Raw genomic sequence first — 22,300 nt, 5'->3', positions numbered from 1 at the left:
TTAAATAGGCATTGCACTCTCCTCTGGTTCTCCCAGTCACAAGAAATATAAACCTTCAATCCTTTTCCAGTTCTTCTAGGCTTTCTCATCCTGCCACTCACCATTTACATAAAGTTCCCATAACTAGCACCTTTCAAAGACAAGGGGAAAGTTCATGTTGGCCTTCAACAATTAAGCTCAGGTAGGATTTGTAAGGACAATGCTAATCACTCCATGTCCCTCTTTCAGGGCCACTGTAATTAGCACTCTGCCAGTTGTTATTAGTCTATTAGCCCTGACATCCTTCAGTCAATAAATGTACATAAACCAAGCTCCACTGATTCTGAGCAGAATGTCCTCTTAAATTTCTTTTTGAAGGCTTAGGAAAGGGACCATTTAGCATTCAGCTGTCACTGTAGCAGATGCCTCAGGGCCCCTTAAACAATACCGAACTCTGGTAGGTTTGTGGGTGACTGACAGCTAAAACCCTTCTGCAGCGAATCATCTCCAATGCTCCCAAGATGCCCCTTTCTGATCAACCCTCTCCCCATCTCCTGGAGCACAGCACCTATAGCCAAAGACAGAGTGAGAAATAGTCTTATGCCATAAAACTCATCCCCAGTAGGGAATCTAAGCACAGGGAGAGAAATTCGCTCTTAAACCCTGTATTCAGTGAGCAGCCAGAGTAAAGAGAGTAGGGCTTTAGGACTGCCTGCTCAGAGCAGCCTGTTCTTGTCCCAGGCACGGCTTTGCCAGGATGCAAATTTTAAACTGTTTCATTAGACAGCTAATCCATAAATCTGGGCAAAGAAATTTAACAAACAGTTTCTTCAAAACAAGCAAACATTGCATACTTTGCAAGGTGTTTTTATATCCTCTCTGTGGTCAACACTGGATCACACTGACCTATGTTAAAGAAAGTGAAGTCAATGACAAAGTCCATCTTTCCAAATGCCTGGCTAGGGCTGCGTGTGAATCTGTGTGCCTGTCTGTCATGCACAAATGCAAGAGTGCATTCTGAAAACCACGAAACAAAAGACACTGTATTGCCTATGACAGAGGGAGCGGGGAATGCATGAACACTGAATGAGGGCTGAGCATCCAGCAGGTAAGCAGCACTGTTATCAGACAGGCTCACAAACAACAATTTTTCCACAGAGAACGGCTGCAGGGGAGGGCCAAAAGCAGTCCATGCAGTGCTCAGCACTTGTCAGTCACTCTTTGACCTGATCTGAAGAGGCCCACAAGGAAATGACCTTCCAGAGAGCCTGCTGTGCCATGGCAGATCACAGCTAACAATCTCATTCACCCACAGGAGAACTTGATCTCCAAAGACATTGAAACCTGATGACCCATCACCTTAACATTCAAAGACTTGCCTGACCCAAGGGTTCCCTGTTTCTTCCCCAAATACATTTCTCCGATTTCCTCTGAGATCTTCACTATCCTGGTCTGCTTTGCAGAATTTCACTCATCACATTCAAATGGCTGCGATTCACGACATTAGTGCAGACAACTGGTCATGGCCTTTCCAGACCTCCTCATTTTGCAGGTTCTCTGGCAACTATCTCTGCAGAAAGTATAATATCTGGACAGATTCCCTCATTTGTTTCAAACTATCAAGTGCTGGATGGCTTTCAAAGGAAAATAAGTAACTACTGCTGCTGGTAAAAACATGAGGAAATGGGATTGTTGATGCCTCCTATCATCTGACTATCTGAACATCTTTTCCAAGAGGTTTATGCAAAGCAACAGATGTACTGAATTTTAGTTCTTTTTCAAAGACTGAAGCTGCAATATTTTACAGTTCATCCCATTTAAATAAAAATAGCTGACTGTCACCACACTCAGTTGCTCCTGGAAACACACAGATGTTTCATCACAGTGAGTACCTGTTAGCTCTCCATGTATATTCAGGGCTGAACTTTCAAATGCAAGGCATATCAACTGTCCTCAGGAAGAACATTTGTTTATAGCATCTCTGTTATGTAAGAACCCTGGGTTAGAAACAATCCCTCGCAATTTTGCGGACAACCACATTACCAGTCTGGACAGTCAGCAGAGTTGCTGCAAGCCTGTAACTATACTGGTAGTCCATGGCTGTCTGGATGATGCTGTCCTTCACAAGCACCTATGCAGCTCAGTTTGGGAAGAAAAACAGCATCTTCTCCGCTGCTTGCATCTATGTGGAAAGGGAGGACTAACAATTTACCTGGAGGACCCAAGGATTGATTCAAGAGAAAGGGAAAAGGTAGTGTCAAAGTCTGTTCATAGCACCTAGGTTATGTGCATTTCCCCTATCCTCTAGCACCATGGTACATTTAAGACTATAAAGTTTTAGACATATGTGGAGTGGAGGAAGGAACATTTTCCTTCAGGAATGTCACAATTATATTTGAGTCCCAGCATATACTGAAGAAAGAGAAAAAAAATATTAATGCAAGACAGAATGAAATATTAATGGAATATTAATTGAGCAAGTGGGCAAGCAAGTTATTCATACAAGGAAAGAAGAAGGGTTTGTATCAGGGAAAGCAAAAGATAGCATAAAAACAGATAAGTGAGCTAGCGCAAGCATGGATGTAATGTATGAGATTAAGAAGCATTTTTATAACTAAGTTACCTCATACAGAATCTCATTAATGACATTTTTAATGTTTTGTAAGTCCTATCAGGTTACTTCCAATTCAAAGCAATTACTTTCTTAAGCACCGAGTACAATTTGTAGATGACTGCCTCCTAAAGGCCAAATACTTGTTGCCAATACTAATAGCTACTTATTTTGACATTTGTTGAGATAAACAACAAAAGCGGTTATGTTCTTTATTAAATCAGAAACTCTCGCTCTGATTCTAATCACTAAATCATTTGTAAGACTGAAAGCTGGTCATCCACATAAAAACCTCACCACAAATGAAAACAAGCATTTCTAATACAAAAAATTATCCTGTGGAAGGCTGTAATGCACTCAGATTTCTAAGCAATCACTGTCCTAGCTCCTTTCCAAAGAACCACTTGGCCAATTCCTTGTACAAGCAACAGATCTCAACACATTTGACTGTCTTCATCACAGTAAAGCAGCCAACATTGAGACTGGCTGCTCTTCTTCTTCCTCACACCTCCACCTACTCACAGTGCCGCATTTGCACCATGAGTGTCAGAGCCCTGACTCGGTTACAACTCCACCTTATTATTAAAAAAACACCCCCCCCCAAAATAACAGCCCATGTAAACCCAACTAAATTCTCATGCAACAAAAGCAACGTTTGTCTCTAATGCAACTCATGGTAACACACCTTGGGCATGGGAAATAGCATGGCACAATAAGTCATTATACTGTTCATGGAATAATTTGAAAACACTTCTCACCTGGATTAAGAAGACCCTGGCAGCATCAGATCATTTCTCTGGCTGGATCTAACCAGTCTGAGGGTGCTCTCAAATCAACTCTTCCTTTACCCTCAGGGCATCACCTTCTTTCCCTTCAGTTATACACACAGGCTATATGGGCCACTTACCCTGTAGACCTCCTCAAGCAGCAGCTTAGCGCAATTCTGGCCCAATTCCTCAGGCAGCACAGCGGCTCCCTGGCCCTGAGGGTTTGAGGCTAGCTCAGCACTGAGAATAGTGCCATTGATGGTTTCTGCAACAAGGCATAACCCAAAACCTGGAGATCTGAAAGAAAGGGAAAGAAAAGTGCATTTGATTCAAAAAATTTGAATTGAAATTGAATAACAAGCCAAGAACTGGTCCAGTCAACCTTCTCCTCAAGTCACAAACAGCTCCACTCATGGGACAATACCATGAATCTGGACTTGCTGAGAAACTCCCTGTTCCATACATTTGATTTACACTGGAAAAAAAACATTAACACCAGCACTTCAAGGTTAAAATCAGCAACACATGGCCCCAAATCCACTGTGCCGGTCATTCCTGAAACAAACTCTTAAAAATGACCACACAAGCCTTAGAAATACCCACCTTTATTAAAAAAACAAACCCCCTCCCCCAATCTCTTTCACATTCGCTTAATTCATGTTTGATGAACATTTCCAGAGTATCTGGAGTTTCTTCTCTGTCATATTAAAAAAAAACAAAAACCAAAAAACAACAGTTTTCTTTAAGGACCCAATTTTTTCCCTGGAAGCTTCAATATTTAGCAATATCAGAGTATAACCATGGAACCAGGTTAAAAAAAAAAAAAAAAGAGTTTGATCTGACATCACTTGTATATCCAAACACTTCTTTTCATTTAGAGTTCAACACCAGCCAAATTGTTACAGCCATGTAAGAATTCTGAACAAATTATTTGAAGAAAAACAAAAGCACCTATTTTCCACAGAGCTCAGCATACCACAAAATGCTATTGTGAGCATTAGAAGCTTCTACTACAAGAAATTCACAGATGACTGAATACAGCTTGCTGAGAAATTGTACAAAGGAAAATCACAAGGTCTTCTCATTCATAGGCCCTAGAAGAGCACCAACAGCTAGCCATTCAGAATAAGGTTAGCTTAACTTTTCTCCACATATAGTACTTCTCATGGCTTTTTGACTCTGGCTGCCTCCACTACCACACTTTTTAATTAAAATGGTCCCAGTGACCCAAAACGGTAAGGAATGTCACCAACATCAACAAACCCCCCAAACAAACCCCAAACACCAGTACACACAAACTAACCCAGTACTAGACAAAAACAGTTCTTCTAGAGGCATTTCAGTAGGGAGGGAATGAAAAAGTATGAGTGGTTCCCACCCATACCAAACTGCCTGTACTTGCTGAGCAGCGTGGAGGGGATGTTAAAGATGCACCTCTTCTCCTTTCCTTTCCCTGAAACAGAGATCTACCAACCAAGACAGCAACAGTGTCAAAGACACTGTTTCTTAAGGGCTACAGTTTGGAGAAGTGTCCTTTAATAAATATGTCCCCTAGCAGGTTTTCTTAATGTTCAGTAGCATGTGGCAATCTGCCCAAACAAAAATTAAAATCATCCAGTGCCTTGTGCATGTTTAGACAGTATTAGCGACCATCTACACAGACAAACTTTCTGCTGCAAATTTTCAAAACAAAACCAGAAGGTCTCTGCCTAGAGTGACAGCAGTGGTGGTAAAAGATGGTCAAGTAATGTATTTCCTGAAGCTACTGGCATTGTGGAGGGGATCCAGTTCGATCCTTTGTACTGTGAGAGCCAGGCTTGGTTTGGGCAGGGCACAGACGGGTACAACTTGCCCTCGCTGCTCTTGCTCATCACGAAACAGAGACAGCACTGGAAACAACAAGATATACCACTTTCCCTCCCTGTCCTGCCGACACAAGCACCGGGAACCCGGCAGTACAGAACTTTGCCAAAGTGGCACGAGACTAGTATCAGGTATACTGCAAACATATTGGCACCACATTCCTGTTGAACGTGATGGCAGGGCAGCATTAGGAAGCCATGAGCACCAGCAAGGGGGGGAGGGGACTTCAGTTTCTCCTCCTCTTCCATTCTTTAGTCTTCTGCATGGACTATCCATGAAAATACTAAATGTAATGGCGCTGCCTTAGCTCACTTTACTCTTCCACTTTACAGACAGATAAAAAACAAAATAAAACCCCTAAACCCCATACCTAACCCAGAAAAGAAGGGTTTCAAAATCCTGCTTATTGTTAACAACCTGAAGCCACAAGATTTACAATCCTGTCATATTAAATATGATGAAGGACCAGAAAGGAAAAAAATACTTTAGAGTCAATTTTTTTTTAGATTATTGTAGACTTGTGAATGTAATAATTTATCTTTAGGGCAATACTTCAAACGGCATTTATATTCCATTTTCAGAAATGCCTCCAGAAGCTAAACCTCCCTGAAACATACTTGAGACTTTTTCTGAACATTTTACCTCAACACTACATAAAAATGATGTTACCATTTAGCAGCATACAAAACCGTAACTGTTTAGAAGTGCTGAGTAGACGGCACATTCTATTAACAGCAAGGGGTAGACCAAAACCCTTGTAAGCAATTTAAATATCTACATTAGTCTTGGAAGCATTCAGCATTTCTGAAAAAATGATGGATGAAGTATTTGTTTTTACATGTTAGATGTAGATACAGCTCTTGATGTCTATGAGGTCTTTATTCCTGAGGTATTGGCCACAAAATCATTTATGGATTTTGCCTTCTCACCACCTCTTCCAGGAAAGAGACACGTTTTATATATACATGCACAAGGCAAAACCTAGATCAGAACAGCTTACTCAAGATTATACAGGATGTCTGTGGCCACATCGCAAACAAAACCACATCTTGAGATGCCATCTACCGAGTAAAACTTTCCTAGTCACATAGCTGATTCACCTCTGTGTTTCAATCCCTATTCTTGCCCCAGTCCCCTGTTACATCGCAGGACAAGGACAACGTATCTACCTTTGGTCAACCTGCTCTTAGAAGTTTCCAGAGGTGGAAAGTCTTCCTGGCAATCCATTCTAACACATCAACAGCCCAGTGATTATAATCTTTTTCCTAATATCCAAGTCTTTAGACAAAGAGCCTGGAAGACTTTACAGACAAGGATTACAATACAGCATATTGCCATGATAACGCAATTTGTTATTTTACAAGCTTCTCTGAAGAATATGATATGATCCAAGGATGTGAGGTCATTTGCATAGTATGAAACAGGTGTCAGAATTAAGAAAAAAAAAGTTTTCTTTTGAATCCTTTTAAGAAAGGACTAACAATTTATCATTTGTTCTCCTGTGTTCACTTGTGCCATGGCGTTTTAGCCCGTTTTCTAGTTGAGATACCCCTTCCTTGGGCACCAGCAGTTACATGCCAAGCTAGCACCAAAAAAAAGCGTGCATGCTTGGGTTTGAGCATACAGAAAGACAACAAACAAGTCAGTTACCAAGATCTTCTCCAACCTCAAGTGACCTTTTCCAAGCTATAAGTGACAAGAGGACAACAAAAGCCTCTCAGTAAAACTGTCTGAATTATATGCATCACTTCTGCATTCTTTTAACAAAAAAAATCTGGAAGTACAGTAAGTTCATGCCTCATAATTGTCGTCTAACTGGGGTTCTACTCCTTGCCAGTAAAAGGCCAGACACTCCTTCAACTGTTTATGTCATAGTAAAGAACAGGACAGCCCACACGGATCAAATGTTTCAGAAAACAGTTTGATCCCATCCCGAATGCTACCATTTCCATCAGGAGGTCTACAATCAGATTCAAACATTAGTTTTCACACCATACCATGGCACCTCTGATCTTAATCTCACTTTAAACAGCTTTAAGGCTAAAGAAAGTTCAGGTTTCCCTTTAGTGGCAATAATGGTAGATGATTCCTTGTTTAGGAAAGCACACAATTTCTGTCCCTGTATCAAGGGGAAAACAAATGTAACTTGCCAATCGTTCCATCTTTTTTTGTTGTGAGGAATATTTATTCCAAGTCGGCAAAACAGAAGAGCGTGTTGTGAAGCTCAGTGCAGTAACAGATCAGAATACACTAGCAGACAAACAGATGCAGAGCTGTATTTCTGTTAACTGTGAAAGCTGGATACTCACTTTCCAGAGTTGACCCCCTTCATATGATCTGTGTAGATATAAATGTCTGGTAGGAACTTATTCAGGACGCTCCTTGCAGACTCCACCATTCTGTTTGCCATCTGTGGTGACACTCTGACAGAGTATCTACACTTCCGAGCTAAGGAATTCATTGTAATCACAGAGAAATTTAAACCAGATGATGGTTTAAACTACCAAAAGTGGCCAAGAGGTCCCAATGCATTATTTCAGATAATGTGGTTTTGCCTTAGACATCTGTCCATGAATGCTGGTCCACTTCCCAACCCCAGCCTATACTTAAAGAAGCACATGTGCTCAGTGTTTTCTACAATCTTTTCATTGATAAATCTTGAGGTGAGGTACACAGAACATGTGCAGAACATCTTATTATGACAAGGTAAACATCTGTCTTAAAGATGTCCTTTGATGATTTTCAGTTGCTGTCCTATCATCTTTCACTTTCTTATGATGCAGGAAGTCCTGCATGCTCTGCTTTTCCTGTAGTATTAAAAGATAGTGATGGGTGAGTTTCTCCTGAATTAGCAACAAGAAATCCTGTCTTTCCATTTTTATTATGTAGAAATTATGTAACTTAAATTAAAGGCGAGTGGTAGAACTACTTATGAGAGAGGTGACAGGGGCATAAAGAAGTGACTTTCTCCTTAGAAAGACCATGACAAACACTACCACAAGCACACCGAGCTGCCTCCTTTGCTCTACAGCACGTGCACCTAGTAAACTGCTCTTGTGCGGGAGTGCTTGACTCATCCAAATGCTGCAGCTGCAGAGTGGGTTCAAAGCAACCCGTTCTCACGATTACAAGAACACATCATAAGGTAGATGGAGGGCTAGGCTCCAATCCTGCGCCTCTGGCAGCCAACCTGTCTCATTCCTGCCTTCCTTTCAAGCTGATCAAAGCCAGATCTCTCATAATTATGAGCTGAACTACAAGATGGCCAATGCCCAGGAGAGAACAGGGCCTCATGAAATACAAGCTTTAGCACTCCTTGCCTGTCAGGGATTTCTGCCTTCTTCCTATGGGGACAGCAGATTCATGAAAGATACAGTACAGAAACAACAAGAGAGAAGGAAAGAAAAAAACATTAACGATATGTGGAATTCTCTTTGCAAAAGTCAGTACTCCACAACAGTATTTTGTACTCTTTTCTTTGTGAGGGAAATACATCCTCCCCTACTTCCACCTCCAGTGGTATTACTGGAGGCTAAAGGGATAAGAAATTGCTTTTTATAACACAACAAATAACTCCATTCACGTGTGCAGTGAGGTGTAAATGGGACTTAAAGTACCCATCTGACATCCAGCCAGGATCATTAACAGCCATGATGCCCACTATTCAATGTAGAACACAACACTGCTCTGAACACAGCGTCTTTGAGACACAATGCTGAGATCTAATTGTCTGCATGATCCTTCTACACAATGTCTGCAATGTTTACACAATGTTCACCCTGCCCTCTTTAACAAGCGTCAAAAAAAAAAAAAAAAAAAAAAAGATACGCAGTTCCTCTGATGCGCTTGATTTTGCCAGGGTCTGTGAATTGAATGGGCTGCAAGACTTTCTTCACTGGGCAGGCAAACAGTATCTCTCCACCGCCTTTGGGAGGCATTCCTCTCCGGTTGATCTAGAAACAATAATGGAGGAGAAAACAGTTTAGTAAAGAGCAAAAAAAATGTACTTACACATTCAAAGGTGATAACTTTTATCCCATATATAGTAAGATCTTATCAGTAGTGCTATTACGTGAATACAAGCGAGGAAAAAAAAATCCTAAAGGCAGAAATGGATTTTACACCAAACCTACCAGCAAAAAGAGATTTTTTGGTCGACCCTCTCATTTCAAATAGGGCAGGCATGACTTCTCAATGGAAGAAAAAAACCACCTTTGCCAAGAAAGCAACCCTGCCTTAAAGCAGGTTTCTAATAGTCAATCTATGCCTCACCACTGAAGAAAATCTATAAGAAGCTAATAATTTTTCTGATGCTTAACATGCACATGGGGGACCAAACTCAACTCATCCCCACAAATCAGACAGGTTTTCTTAAGATGTCAAAACCAGCAGATGTTTGAGAGCTTATGTGCTAGTATAAAGTGCATTAAGTCAATCCTTTGCAACTTGTAACTAACACAAAGGTTTTGTCCAGACACCCCAGGGGCAGCCCCAACTTCTTTGGGCACCGCCATGGGGCTGGGCAGTCACCTGCAGGTTGGGGTTGGGGAGCCCATGGCTGGGCAGGGACCAGGGCATGGTCCTGGGCAGCGGCAGGGAGGGCTGGTGCTACCCCAGAGCCCTGGCAAGGTTTTTTTTTTTTTATTATTATTATTACTATTTGTTTGTTTTCTTCTTAATTTTGAAAGACCTTAGATTTTTTCCCCCTCAGCCTAAATGTCTGTTCTACATCCAGGTCTGCTGGGCCCATAAAGAGTGTAGTCTTTAGAGAACAAGGTTCTTTACCCCTCTACATTGGGAGTAAACCTCACACACCTATACAACACAATTCCAGTTGCCCTGCTGGTGAAGCAGACAAAAGATCCTACTATTATTCCCTGGCCATAACCATGGGGCAGGAAGAACAAGCAGCAAGAAAAGGAAAATAGAAGGAACTGAAGAAGAACAAGAAAGCAAGAAGTTTTCTCAGTCTCTGAGATCTCCCACAAACTAAGAAAAGCGACACACATTTGCCCTTATCCTCTCTACCCAAAGCTTCTGCATCTCTCCTCTACGCCATACCTTAAATCTAAACATCGTGTGGCTGATATGCTATTTAAAACAGGCCAAAAACAAGAGGCAATTTTAGAAATATATGCAGTTACAATTAGATACCTGCTAGAGACAGAAGGCCAGCAAGCATATAGACCTGTGTGAAACAGAGCAAGGTATCATTTAAACTGTGCTGGAAAAGAAAGAAATAAGATTTTTTACCTTGATTTCCAGACTTTCACCATCAATTCCAAATTTTTTCAATAGGGGTAGAGCTGTTGCCTTAAGGACATCAACCTATGGAACACATTTAAAAAAAAAAAAAAATCAAAAAAGCAGACTATTTATTGAAAGTTACATAAGTCAATAATTTAAAAACCCTTGAATTATGAGATGCCTAACAGGGATAAGGCTTTCCCAGACTTGGTATTCTATGAGCAGACATGGGAGTGCAGCATGAAAAGCTTCAACTACTCTTAAGATTACCACAGGTCACAAACTTTGCCAAAACAAACTACTGGGAGCCGAAATTTCCTACTCTGGATTTCTTCTGCAGCCTGATCCTTATTTTTGTTATGCTTCAGCTAAGACAGTTCATTTGTTTCTCTGAACACAGTAACTGAAAAAAATTATTCTTTTCTGCTTGTTAAAAAATTCTTGATCAATCCTAATCTCCGAGGAGTTAAAAAACCTCCAAAGTTTGGAGCAGACCCTTGATTTGGCAGGAGAAATCTCATCCYTGCATCAAGAACTCCTCAGCAGTTTCTGAGAAACAGGAGTCTCCAGGTAATTTTTGTTGACAGAAAAAACTGGTTAAGCTTGTGGCAAATCATCCACGCATTCCCTCTGAGCTGGGTGCTTGCCAAATCCAGGTCTGAGCCGGACTTTCCTTGCAATTGCTATTCCTGGTTGCTGAACTAAGACAACAATGACTGTCCTTTGACTGCCACCTTCTTCCTTCTGCTGACACTTTAGTAGCATTGCTGAAGGGGACAGAAATGATTTTAGCAATAGCACAGGGAATTATCAGAGATAAGCAGCTGGGGAGAGATGGGACCAGGACACTTTGACCAAAGAGGAACTAAAATTCAGATGGAGAAGGAAACAGGCATGCAGTAGATGGTGGCAGAGGAGGCAAAAAAGATCCTCCTTCCCACAGCTTCAACCAGAACCCAGTATTCTTGAGTTACACTCTCTCTGCTCTCTGTAATATGATGCAAGCCACGAACAAAGTACTAGCATGTACCTCATCTACAAAGCTGTGAACAACCTGTTAGAGCAACCTGAGTTGCTACAAGCCTATGCTGCAGTTCTCATGCTTCAAATCCTGCTGGCCACCATACTTTCTTTTTTTCCAGAGTGCAGGGAGGGTGTGGGTGGTTTTTAAATGGTAGGAAGTAGTATCAACATGTTAATGTTGTCATTAAAAACTCTACATCAAGGATTAATTCCTTTTATTTTAAATTAGGAAATGCCAGGTATGGCCATGCTGCCTGCATTCAGCCCCTCAGTAGTATTCATTAATCACAGTCAGATTTGATTTTTAGAGCACAAGCCTTTATTAATATGCATGTGGACAAACACAGACACAGGTAAGTACCACTGGCAGAAGTTTTGAAATTCTGACAAGTTAATCTGTTTCACATAAGAACTGCGGAGTATTTCTCCCTCTTTGTTATGAAAAAATATATACCAGTTAAAAGAACAGTTTCACAATGCAAGTTAGAAACTCCCTTCCCCTCCTCTTTTTCCACTTTTGCAATCTCTGGACTGAAGTCTGTATCTATGGAAAAGCATATTATGACCACATTAGGAAACAGAGTCAATTTTGAGTCTGGTTTGTTAGTTTCCAAAAATTTCAAGACTTATCATAGTCTTTTTAGTCCTTAGATAAGTTCCAGGCATAATGCTCATCAGGCACCAGAGAGACGCACAGTACAAGGTTTCTGTTCCAAATTAATAGCCCTAACAGAAAAGGTAACTAGCAGTACTTGAAGAATGGGAGAAGGCTGCCCTGCTCAACAACAAGTGTGAGTTCATGTAGGAGGGGTTTCATACCTCACCCAAAATCACAGGACTGCAGCCGAACTGAGACGCAAACCTGTATTTTCTAGGTTCTTGCCTACCACTCAACCATAAAACCATCCTTCAGATCTCTTTGGAGGGCAGTTATTCCATCTTCAGAGCTGACAGCACAACACCAAGTCATATAATGTTTYTTCTGTGCTTTGGCACAAGAGGAGTATACCTCACCACAAATGCCATTAATTTGCCAAGTTCCATAGACATTGCTTGTTCACAAACCAAACTGGTATAAAACCAAACTTTTGCCTTTAAAGAAATCTACAACAATTAAAAATCTAAAAACATATGAACTGAAACTTCTAGTGGCTTGCAGAATCCCTTAGCAAGTGCAAAGCTACAAAAAACAAAACCAGACCCAACAGCAGTTGATTATCCCTTTCCTAGGTAGCCATTAGCCAGTCTAGGTAAGTCATCAGCACTGCTTAGAACATCATTCAACCGTGCCATACATACAGCATTATGTTTTGGTGGCAGAAAGCTAGATGGCTTTTTTGTGCGTTTCACAAATGTAAAACCATAGAGTCTAACAAGAAAAAAAGAAAAAAAAGAGCCAGAAAAGTCAGCAGGGAAAACTTTTGTTTTCCTGGGATTACAGACAACTGCTGTTCCCAAGCCAAAACTTCACATGCTAGTCTCATGCCAGCATGAAAAGTCATTCAGTTGAAAAACCCAAAGCAAAGTTGTAAAAAAACTTTAGCACTCACAAACCCAAACAACATTAAGAAGGATTATTCTAAAACCAGGTTATTACAGTATCACATATCTGCAGCTTGTCAGAATAACAACATGAAAAGAAGGAAAGGAAAAYAGGAGTAATCATTTGCATGCTACCTCCATTTCCTTCAAAAACATGCTTTACAAAGATACTCCCCACCATGCACACTCTCAATGCAGAGAAGCCTGAAACTACATCAATTCTGTGTGCCAGTCCCACAGAGCTGGTCCACAAGCTGTACAGGGACAAGTGTCTCTAGTGGTTGCGCAGAAAAATGTAATGTAAATGCAAGTTGCCAGTGAATGGTTCAGTCTAGTATTCCAAGTCATGTGGAGACCTCTTCCTGACAAACGCAAGAGCAAAGTATCATCCCTCTCACTTATTTAAGATATATCACTCGCACACTATTATCACCATGTTGCAAACTGCAGCAAGTGCATGCTATCCTGCATTTCAGCGGCCCCAGACTCTCCAACTGCTGTTTTCAGTTATCTTTAATGGCACCAGCTGCCAAACAGCTTTTCATTGCACCCCATCAGTGGGCAGTGGATGTATACACGCAAATGCAAACATAAACACATACTCTATTTATACCCCAGGGGCCCTCTGCCTGACCTACACCTYGCTGAAATCAGCCAAAGTCTTTCCTGATACAAGATGCCCTTTGGAAACAGCTTTCCTCTCCCCTTCACCACATCTACTGTCTCCATGGCAGGAGATGTGCCATGTCCCCTCTGTCCTCCTGACAAGGGCTTGCTGGCTAGGAGTAGCCTCAAGCCCTCAATGCAGCAATCATATCCAAAAGATGTTTTTAAAGGTCTCTTTAGAGTGGTAAATGAGAGCAGATTTCAGAAAGCCCAGTTGGTCAGGCCACCATGAGGGAAAGGCCCCACTCTTCTGGCCAAACACACACTCCTGCTGCTTACCCTGTGGATGCCTCCACGAGCAAATGCCAGGGGCAGTTCCCTGCCATCCTGCCACTTAGTAAAACTGGCTTAGAGAAGGCTCTGAAAAGTGCCAGAGTATCGGAGGAAGCAGGATTGTGTGGCTGAAAGGACGAGAYAGGAAGGAGGATGGGCAGGACCACCTTCTCCTTTCATCAACGGGGTGCTCTGTGAGCTCATATATGCATATGTGTGGGTACATACATAATACATATTTATACATATGTGAAGTTGTACCTTTAGCGTCTTTCTGCAGGTAACAGAGACACTGAATGCACTTATGCAGGGAGACTTCCTCCAGAGTTCATCTGGCCCCAAAATAAAGACATGTTTACAAAATATGGTATCCTTTTTACAAAGGGAACAAAAGAAAAACTTCACCAGTGCAGGCAGATGGATGTCAAGCCCATTGCACCTCCTGAGCTGAGATGGAGAGATTCTTGCATGAAGAGCAGCAGGCAAAATGCCTCGTCCATTTTAAACTAGCCACAAGATATTTACATTAGTCTGCCTTCCCCCCCTTCCCCTGGGCAAGCCAGATGGCATGTAGATGGATGGATGAATTTGAGCATCCTTTTTCTGGGCAAGTGTAAATAAAATGTTTTGACCCACAGTTTCTAAATGCTATCTGCTTACAGAAGAATAAAAAGCCCTGATCAATTTAAAACCAAGTTTACATTTACTCAAGCACACATATCATTTAGGATAGCATTTAAACTTGTGCTCATGGTCTCAACAACCTGCAGAGTCAGGCGGATTTCATCAAAGGGAGTTTGGGGGCTTTCTCTTGTTTTTCCTGTTTTTTCCCCCCTCCTCATTATAATAGTTGAGCTACTACAAAACCTTGTGTAAAATTCCTTGAAAGTAGTTTATCAGGGTGCACCAGGTTTAATGTTTATTCAGGCCCRTTAAACAGACATTAGCCAGGTTTATCCTAGTTTGAGGAATTAGTATCAAGCTATTSCCACTTAACAAGTTACTACACACCAGGTGAGCCACTGTAACGACAACTGTGTTTCTACAGCACAGCAAGCATTAAGATATAAYTCACTGGCACAGACATCTGTCACCACGTGACTGCATTTGATTTGTACGTGCCATGGGCTGAGCAGCAGGCACGCTGTCAGGTACTGTGACTCAGCCGACGCCTGACAACACCTTTCTGTGTTGGAGCTTCAGCCAGTGCAGGCCTCCTTCGAGGAACAACTAACTGGCTCAGATTCCTGTGCCCATTTCACCTAGAACTGTTTAATCTCTGTTGGCCCAAGTCAATATGTCTGAAAAGGAATGATTTCCAGACTCAAGACTAAACTGCTTAGATGTGTGTCCAAACTTACTTGAAAGCAATGTTCAAGTTGGACTGCTCTTCCTCTCTGCATTCTTCAAGGAAGACTCTCTCCACTGTGGTTAAGAGATGCAGTCAACCAAAAGAGACTGCTTTGATTCTTACTACTTACCATTTCTATCAAAYATCTTTAATCATGGTGACTGAAAGATTAGAGAAACACACGTTTTTCATTTTACTTTGTTCTTTTTTTTTTTTTTAATTGACAGCACTGTGTATAACCCACTTCAATTACCCTTTGGCTCATGTGGGTGTTTCACAGCGCCACAGGGGAGAGAACGCATTTTTTAAAATGACAAGAAAGAGTAGTTGAAAAGCAATAAATTCCAGCAGGACTCAGAGGCTGGTCTAATACCTGCTATTATACTTGATAGTATATTTGTTTTCATTTTAAATTGGTTAAACTTTCAGGTAACAGCGTTCCTTTAATCTACTCAGAAGAAAATAGGCAAGTCTCCAATCACCATTTGAAAGGTAAACAGCAGTGCTGTTCTCCAAATGCCATTACTTTAAAGGGAAAAAAAAAAAATAAAAATCAACCAAGCCCTAACCATTACTTCAGTGTTTTAACCCTAAGTTACCCATAGCTCACTTTTGTAACAAGACTGTTATAAACGCATGAAGGATTTTAAATCATCACTAACAGACTTCAGGGAAAACATGGCTAATTTCAGAGTCACTTGATCTATAATGCCTTTCAGCTTCCTTCTGAAGAGACAGTTCTCTTACTGCAAGTTGTTTGAAACCAGAAAGGAGCTGAGTAAATTACCTGCAGGACTTCTGCTACTATAATTTCATTACTATCATGTGACTTTTATTTCTAACAGAAGACTTCATAGTAACATCAGTATAACTATGCCCCGCATCTACAGTAAGGAAGGATTCCTTCCTTGCTGCACTAAATTTTATAGACAATTTCCTCTTTTTACAGTAAATAAACACGTGCAATGGGGGAATAACGCATCTAAATTTTGAGAACAGGAGAAGCAATGGCAGGGCCTCACACTACATTTAGAGGGAGTTTCCAGTGAAGAAAAGAGAAGCTGCCCAGAACTGAATGTCAAAACATGGATTACAAACTACAGTTTGGAGTATGAAGCAGAAAGTGAACATATCAGAAGATGCTTGTTTGATTCAGAGAATTTGTTGGCTCATGCAATAATACTAGATACTTCTTGTTGCAAGAAATTACAAAAATCCAGTAGGTTTTGGAGACTTTCTTTTTTTAAATGGAGATGAAGAAGGAAAAAAATCCTCTTTGGGTACTTAATAAATTTTTATTACTTACCGAAGGATCTACTTGGTCATTTGTTACTCCCCTCAGGACAATTTTTAACGGGTGTTTCATGAAAGGTGCCAGGCAGAGCAGACTTTCTAAATAATAGCCAATACTGCGACTGGGGCTGCAGTCATGTTCCAGTGAACCTCCATACAAAAGACCAGGCTGATAATATAAGGTCGTTCCTGGGGGAAGATGAGAGGGGAGGAAATCATACCAGAGTGTTGTCAGCATGCTAGCCATGACTACAGCGTAAAGACACTTCGCAGTGATGCGCACCAGCAAACTGGAGGCAAAAGACTATATGAGGCAGGTAGCACTTCCAGCACGCTTCTTCCATGTCTACAGTGCACAAATGGACTAAGGCACATGCGTGTCTGTTTTGCACACCTTTTCTTCTCCTTTCCCTTCCTTCCCAGTAAATCAAGAATCCTTTAACCATCCCCAAAAACGCTTACTGAGGCAACTATCATCCTTCCACAGCAGCCAAATCTTTACCAGACCAACAGGTCATTGCCGCCCCAGCATACCTAGTGGTAGGTCATCTGCTTTACTGACCCTGCAAAATCCTTAGACGTCCCTGCAACAACACATAGAGAACAAGAACCTGCTGATGCATCTCCATAGGGAGCTTCGCCCTCCAACTGACTCCTCTTCTGAACATGACTAGGCAAGCACAAACCTTACCTTCTACAAAAACCCCTTCTAGTTCAGAGGGATCTTACCCCACTATGAAATCCTGCATACCAAACAAAACACAAAACTTAAAGTCTCGAGCAATGTGCTTTCCTTGACTCACTACCTTATAGTGGCACACTGCTCTTCTCGCCTGTGATCTATCACTACAGAACTTCTCAGTTTGATTATTTCTGATCTGCTTGGTCCTTGGCACCAAGCTATCTAAAAACTTAGCCCTGGCAAGCCAAAACTTTTCTTTCACTGCAGCAAATGATATAGCCTGGCAGACTGGCATAGGGGAAGAGGAGAAGGAAGATCTCACCTGTTTGGTTTATTTCAATCCTAGAGCCATTGGTCACTTTGTCAATGAGGCGAATAAAACTTGCTTCAAAATCTGAGGAGGAAAAAAAAAAGGGATTTTAAATTTCCTTAAATATGTTCCTGAAAACAATAAGAAACTTCAACACACAGCATGCCATACCTATACATTTTCCCTTTCTGGCCATTCACGACACTCTCTAGAGGACAGTACGGCTACCTTCACTTTTCAGTTTGTTGTAGTACAAGTCCACCACATGGAAAAAAGCAATTCACTACAAATCCAGAGGCCTAAATTTGAGTCTCACAGGCCTCTCAAATCAATGCAGGTGCACCCAGATGTGACCATGGGACAAGCCACGTTGCTCTCCCCTGCACAGAATGAGGTATGGGAGTCAGCACGTCTCATCACAGCAGTCTGAGCAGTCACTTGAGCCCAGGATAAAACCTTTTTAATCAGTACAAAGGTCACCTTTGCACACATGCACAAATCCCAGCAAACAGGACCCTGTTTATTTAGGCCTGCGAAGCTAACAACAGCTTCCCATTATTTTTTGTAGAGGTCTTCTTTTAAAAGAAGCTGACATTCAGATGTAAAGCATACAGCTGTTCCAAAAACACCATCATGATATCTATCTGCAGACTTTCAAATTTTCCAAAACCATCAATGACATAATAAAGGCTAGAGAAATACAAGTCTTCCCATCACATCTCTTTCTGCTTAGTATGTGCACTAGAGCAGCTTGTGTGAAATTATTTACTGAGTTTCTCCTGTTTGTGTGGATTCTCTCTCAGAGCCATGGGAAAGAGACAAATATGAAAAAAAGGAATGTTAGTATTCTAGTATTTAGGTATCCCAAGTTGGCAGACATTCAGTATCAAGGAAGATACTGTTTAAATATAGTTCAAAATCAGTCAATTTTAAGAACTAACAGCACCTGCATAATTGTCAGTTGATTGTACAACTTCATCAGCAGTAATGCTACGTTAGTTCTTAAACAGTAATCAGATTTTTATTTCTGCATATGCTTCTAGGACGCAATAACCATTTAAACCAATGAGCTATTTGCAGAAATTACAGTTTGTTAAACAATATTTGCACCATATGCTTGATGACMCAGACACACAGCTCTGGTTCTGCCCTCTGTTGTGATAATTTCTATACTCAGCTTTACACGATAGTCCTGGAATCACTTCCAGTGAGAAATCACATCTTCGTGAATAGCTGCCACCCTCTTGGAGGACAAACTCAAAAGTTGTGTGTGCAAAGGCTCCAGTCATAAAAAGCAGAGAGCACTGCATGTTGAGTATCAACACCAATCAGGGTTTGTTATTGTGCTTTTTCTGCTAYAGCCACAGTTTGCATGTTAACCCATGCTTGGAAAAGATACTCAAACACCTATTAAAAAATGGCAAAAATTCCTACCTTCACCACAGCCAAACACTTCATGGTAGTAATAAATACTTTGGGCCTTGGTAAATGTTAAGTCAAGTACATAAGAGTGTTTTGAAAGTTTAACAGGAGAATTTATTGCTATAAACTGAAGCCTTCTGAGGAGGCAGCAGAGTGTCTGTGCTGGTACGAGCGCTGTTCTCAGCTTCACACCTTGCCCAGGAAAGACCTAAACGACACATCCGGGATAGCTGTCCCTCCTGCCGCTGTCATGGCCATGGGAGTGATCAAATATCACTTATCACCAACCGCGTAAATATTGAAGGGTATTATCTTTACTCCTATTTGGGCACAAAATAGACAAAAACCAAAGAGTAAGGCCTGATCCAGTAAAATTGCTGGAACTTTGGCTCCAAGAAAGAGAGAGCGGGAAAGTCGCTGGGCCCAGCGCAACCACGGGTGGCTGCAGAGCCAGCAGGTCCCGCAGCTTGGGAGCAGAGAGCCCGCTTCTGCGTGGAGACCATCCCACACCAGAGCTGCCTCCACAGGGCCCGCTCCCCTCGCTCCCCCCTGCGGGGAAGGGGCCCGTCGGCCGCCGCTGGCTCCGTCCCTGCCGCTGCAGAAGAGGAGCGGGGGAAACCCGGCGCTCCCGCCGGCCGCGGCCCACGGGAACCTCACCGCCCCACAGCCCCTGACCTGCTCAGCTGCGCCGTGCCGGCCTGGGCTGCCCCCGCACCCCTGGGTATCCTGATTACCGTCCCGCACCCCTGGACAGCCTGATTACTCTTAGACCCCTGGATATCCTGATTACTGTCCTGCACCCCTGGATAGCCTGATTACCATACCGCATCCCTGGCTGTCCTGATTACCCTTAGACCCCTGGCTATCTGATAACCGCAGTCTTCAGCCCCGGGATATCCTGACACCCCTGCACACCCCGGCTTTTCCTTCCCCCCCCCCCCGCGGGCGCCCGGGGGCGTTTCGGGAGCGGGGCGCCGTGCCCCGGCTGCGGGCTGACCCGCGGGGAGGCGGGACGAGGCGGCCGGGCCGCCGCTGCCCTGCGGGCCGAGCGCGCTGCCCGGCGCGGGGGGCGCCCGCCCTCCCCCGCCGGTGCCGGTGCCGCCCGCTCACCGCGCAGACCGGGGTCCTGCTCCTTGGCGCGGATCTTGCGGACCTTCAGCGGCCGCCCGCTGAGCGTGGACAGCACCAGGCGCTGCCGCAGGAAGTTGCAGCCCGCGTAGCTGAGGCACTGCGAGCGGCCCGACATGCCGGTGCCGGTGCCGGTTCCCCCCGCGGTGCCGGTGCCGCCGCCCGCCGAGCCGGGCGCGCCCACGTGGTTGGGAACAGGAAGCGCCGCCGCGCGGGGGTCACAGGGCGAGGGGGCGGGGCCGCCGCGGCCGTTGGGCGGCGGCCGTTGGGCGGTGGCGGCGGCCGTTGGGCGGCACCCGCGGCCTGGGGTTAGGGTTAGGAGGAGCAAGCCCCTGCCGCGGGAGCGGCTTTGCTTCAAGGGCGCTGGCTTCCTGGCAGGAGCAGGGAGAGCGGAGGCGGGAACAGTCGAAATAACCTGTTGAACGTCAGTCAGCCGCAGCCGGCAGACAGCGGCGGTGCAGGAGCCTCGTCGGGGCGTTGAATCTGAACCTTCAGTATGAGCGCAGCCAAGCTCAGCAGCGTGCCGTCGTTCGCCCCCAAAGCGCTGCGCTGGTTTTCTCCACGCTGTTCGCTGTTTCTATCGCTACTCCCACCTGTGCTCGACTCCGCGCTTCTGCCCGGTGCGGTGATGGCCCCTCCGTGCCTGCTCCTCGCCCGTGTTGCCCAGGCCCGTGGGGAGGCGGTTATACCGGCCACCTCTGCGATGCCGCCGGCCCCACACCACACGCTCGCAGCGGCAGGGCTGCGCACATGTAGTGTCGCTGCTCTTCCTCGTGCTGCTTATCAGGGATAAACACAGCTTTGCCAGCGCAGGGAATCTGTCACAACAATAARCCATTATTCCTGCATGAAGTGCTATTATCAGGGGCACAACTTAAGTGATATTTAAGTAGTAGTTATTGCCTCTTTTAGCTTTTGCTCTGTATGTTTTTTTTTTTTTTATGGAAGCTTGGTATTAGTCTAACTGTTACGTGGTTCTACGTTTTACCAGTGCTGTTATGCAACGCTTTATTTCGAACAATTTAACTTCTCTGGGACATTTGAGTTCTCTGTTTATTGACAGGTGAGTAGTTAAATTCTGGAATGAAATGTGGTACAAGATCATGATACTCTCCCTAGGTAAGATGAAATTAGTTTCTTGGGACATCTTTCTTCAGACAGTTTTGTTTTTGTTTTTGTTTTAGTAATTTGTCCCTGGCTGTCTTGTTCAGATGAAATATTATATCAGTTAAAGGAAAATTAAGCAAAGATGCCAGCTTCATGCTCTGCACTTGGAAGCACTGGACCTGATTTCTGATCTTCTGTTCAAGCTGTTCCCTTAACTATATTGGCAGAGCCCAGCTTCCCTTACRTAAGAGGCCACGGGAAGCTTTCAATCTGTGTTTTAAGAGGCACATGAATTACAGTAGAGGTAACAGGGTTAATTGCTAGACTACATTTATGTGTACAGGGAAAGAAGTTTCTTGTGTTACGCAAGAGGAAAAAAGGAGTTAGAGTGATCTCAACTGAATGTTTTCTACAAATACACTCCATTTTGTTTCTCTCAAGCATAATCTTTGAAGCTTTCTTTTCATTATAAATGGAGTGTTTGATGTCTCATGTCACGTCTCATCCCTGGTTAAATACAATTTGTGTGCTGCTGTGGACAAGGACAGATCATTGCCAGGGAGCAGCAAGAGCAGGGCTGCTCCTCAAGGGAGGGTGAACCAGGGGCTGAGAGTGACCACAGCACAGGGCGGGCAGTGCCCTCACTGATCAGGGTGCAGCCCCACAGCATCTGAACATGGTGAACAGCAGGGTGCTTGTGAGAGGCTCCACTAACAGTCCCACTCAAGGGAAAATAATCTGTCAGGTCCAGGATCCATCCAGTGGGTCCAGTCAGGCATAGTGGGAAGTGGAGCCAGAGACAAGACTATGATAGAAGTCTGAGGTGTCCATCCGGGAGCCAGGACTAGAGACAAGCTACCTACAACAAGGGGTCCATCCAAGAGACAGGACTGGAGACAGATGTGTATCTCTGACTTATGACATAGGTCTGAGGCCCACCCAGGAGGCAGGACTGGAGATAGGTACACCTACCACATAGCTCAGGCAAGGACTGAAGGCCCAGACCTGAGCTTAAACAGAGCTCCTTGGCCCATGG

The 22,300-nt window shown here is 43.5% G+C and overlaps 1 protein-coding gene across 3 annotated transcripts in view; it reads right to left on the bottom strand.

Annotated features, from left to right (window-relative positions):
* Positions 1 to 20,311, bottom strand: part of RCL1 (RNA terminal phosphate cyclase like 1) — a 31,169-nt gene extending 10,858 nt beyond the window's left edge. For 2 of the 3 annotated variants that reach the window (XR_003256311.1, XM_026083564.1), the window contains exons 1-7: positions 20,140 to 20,311; positions 17,620 to 17,691; positions 16,629 to 16,804; positions 10,474 to 10,548; positions 9,049 to 9,173; positions 7,530 to 7,655; positions 3,498 to 3,654 (exon numbers count right to left, since the gene is read on the bottom strand). Coding sequence is in view for 2 of the 3 variants with exons in the window: in XM_026083564.1 (XP_025939349.1) it covers positions 3,498 to 3,654; positions 7,530 to 7,655; positions 9,049 to 9,173; positions 10,474 to 10,548; positions 16,629 to 16,804; positions 17,620 to 17,691; positions 20,140 to 20,275 (867 nt within the window). In the remaining variant the exon portion in view is untranslated. Of the gene's footprint in view, positions 1 to 3,497; positions 3,655 to 7,529; positions 7,656 to 9,048; positions 9,174 to 10,473; positions 10,549 to 16,628; positions 16,805 to 17,619; positions 17,692 to 17,778; positions 17,849 to 20,139 lie in introns of those variants that run through there. The other variant, XM_026083565.1, reaches the window with a different exon arrangement.
* Between the last annotated feature and the right edge of the window lie 1,989 nt (positions 20,312 to 22,300).

Source organism: Apteryx rowi, unplaced genomic scaffold, assembly GCF_003343035.1.
Source record: "Apteryx rowi isolate R43461 unplaced genomic scaffold, aptRow1 scaffold_61, whole genome shotgun sequence".
Classification (NCBI taxonomy): domain Eukaryota; kingdom Metazoa; phylum Chordata; class Aves; order Apterygiformes; family Apterygidae; genus Apteryx; species Apteryx rowi.
The sequence above is the reverse complement of the archived record's forward strand: the minus strand, read 5'-3'. Positions and strand labels throughout refer to the sequence as shown.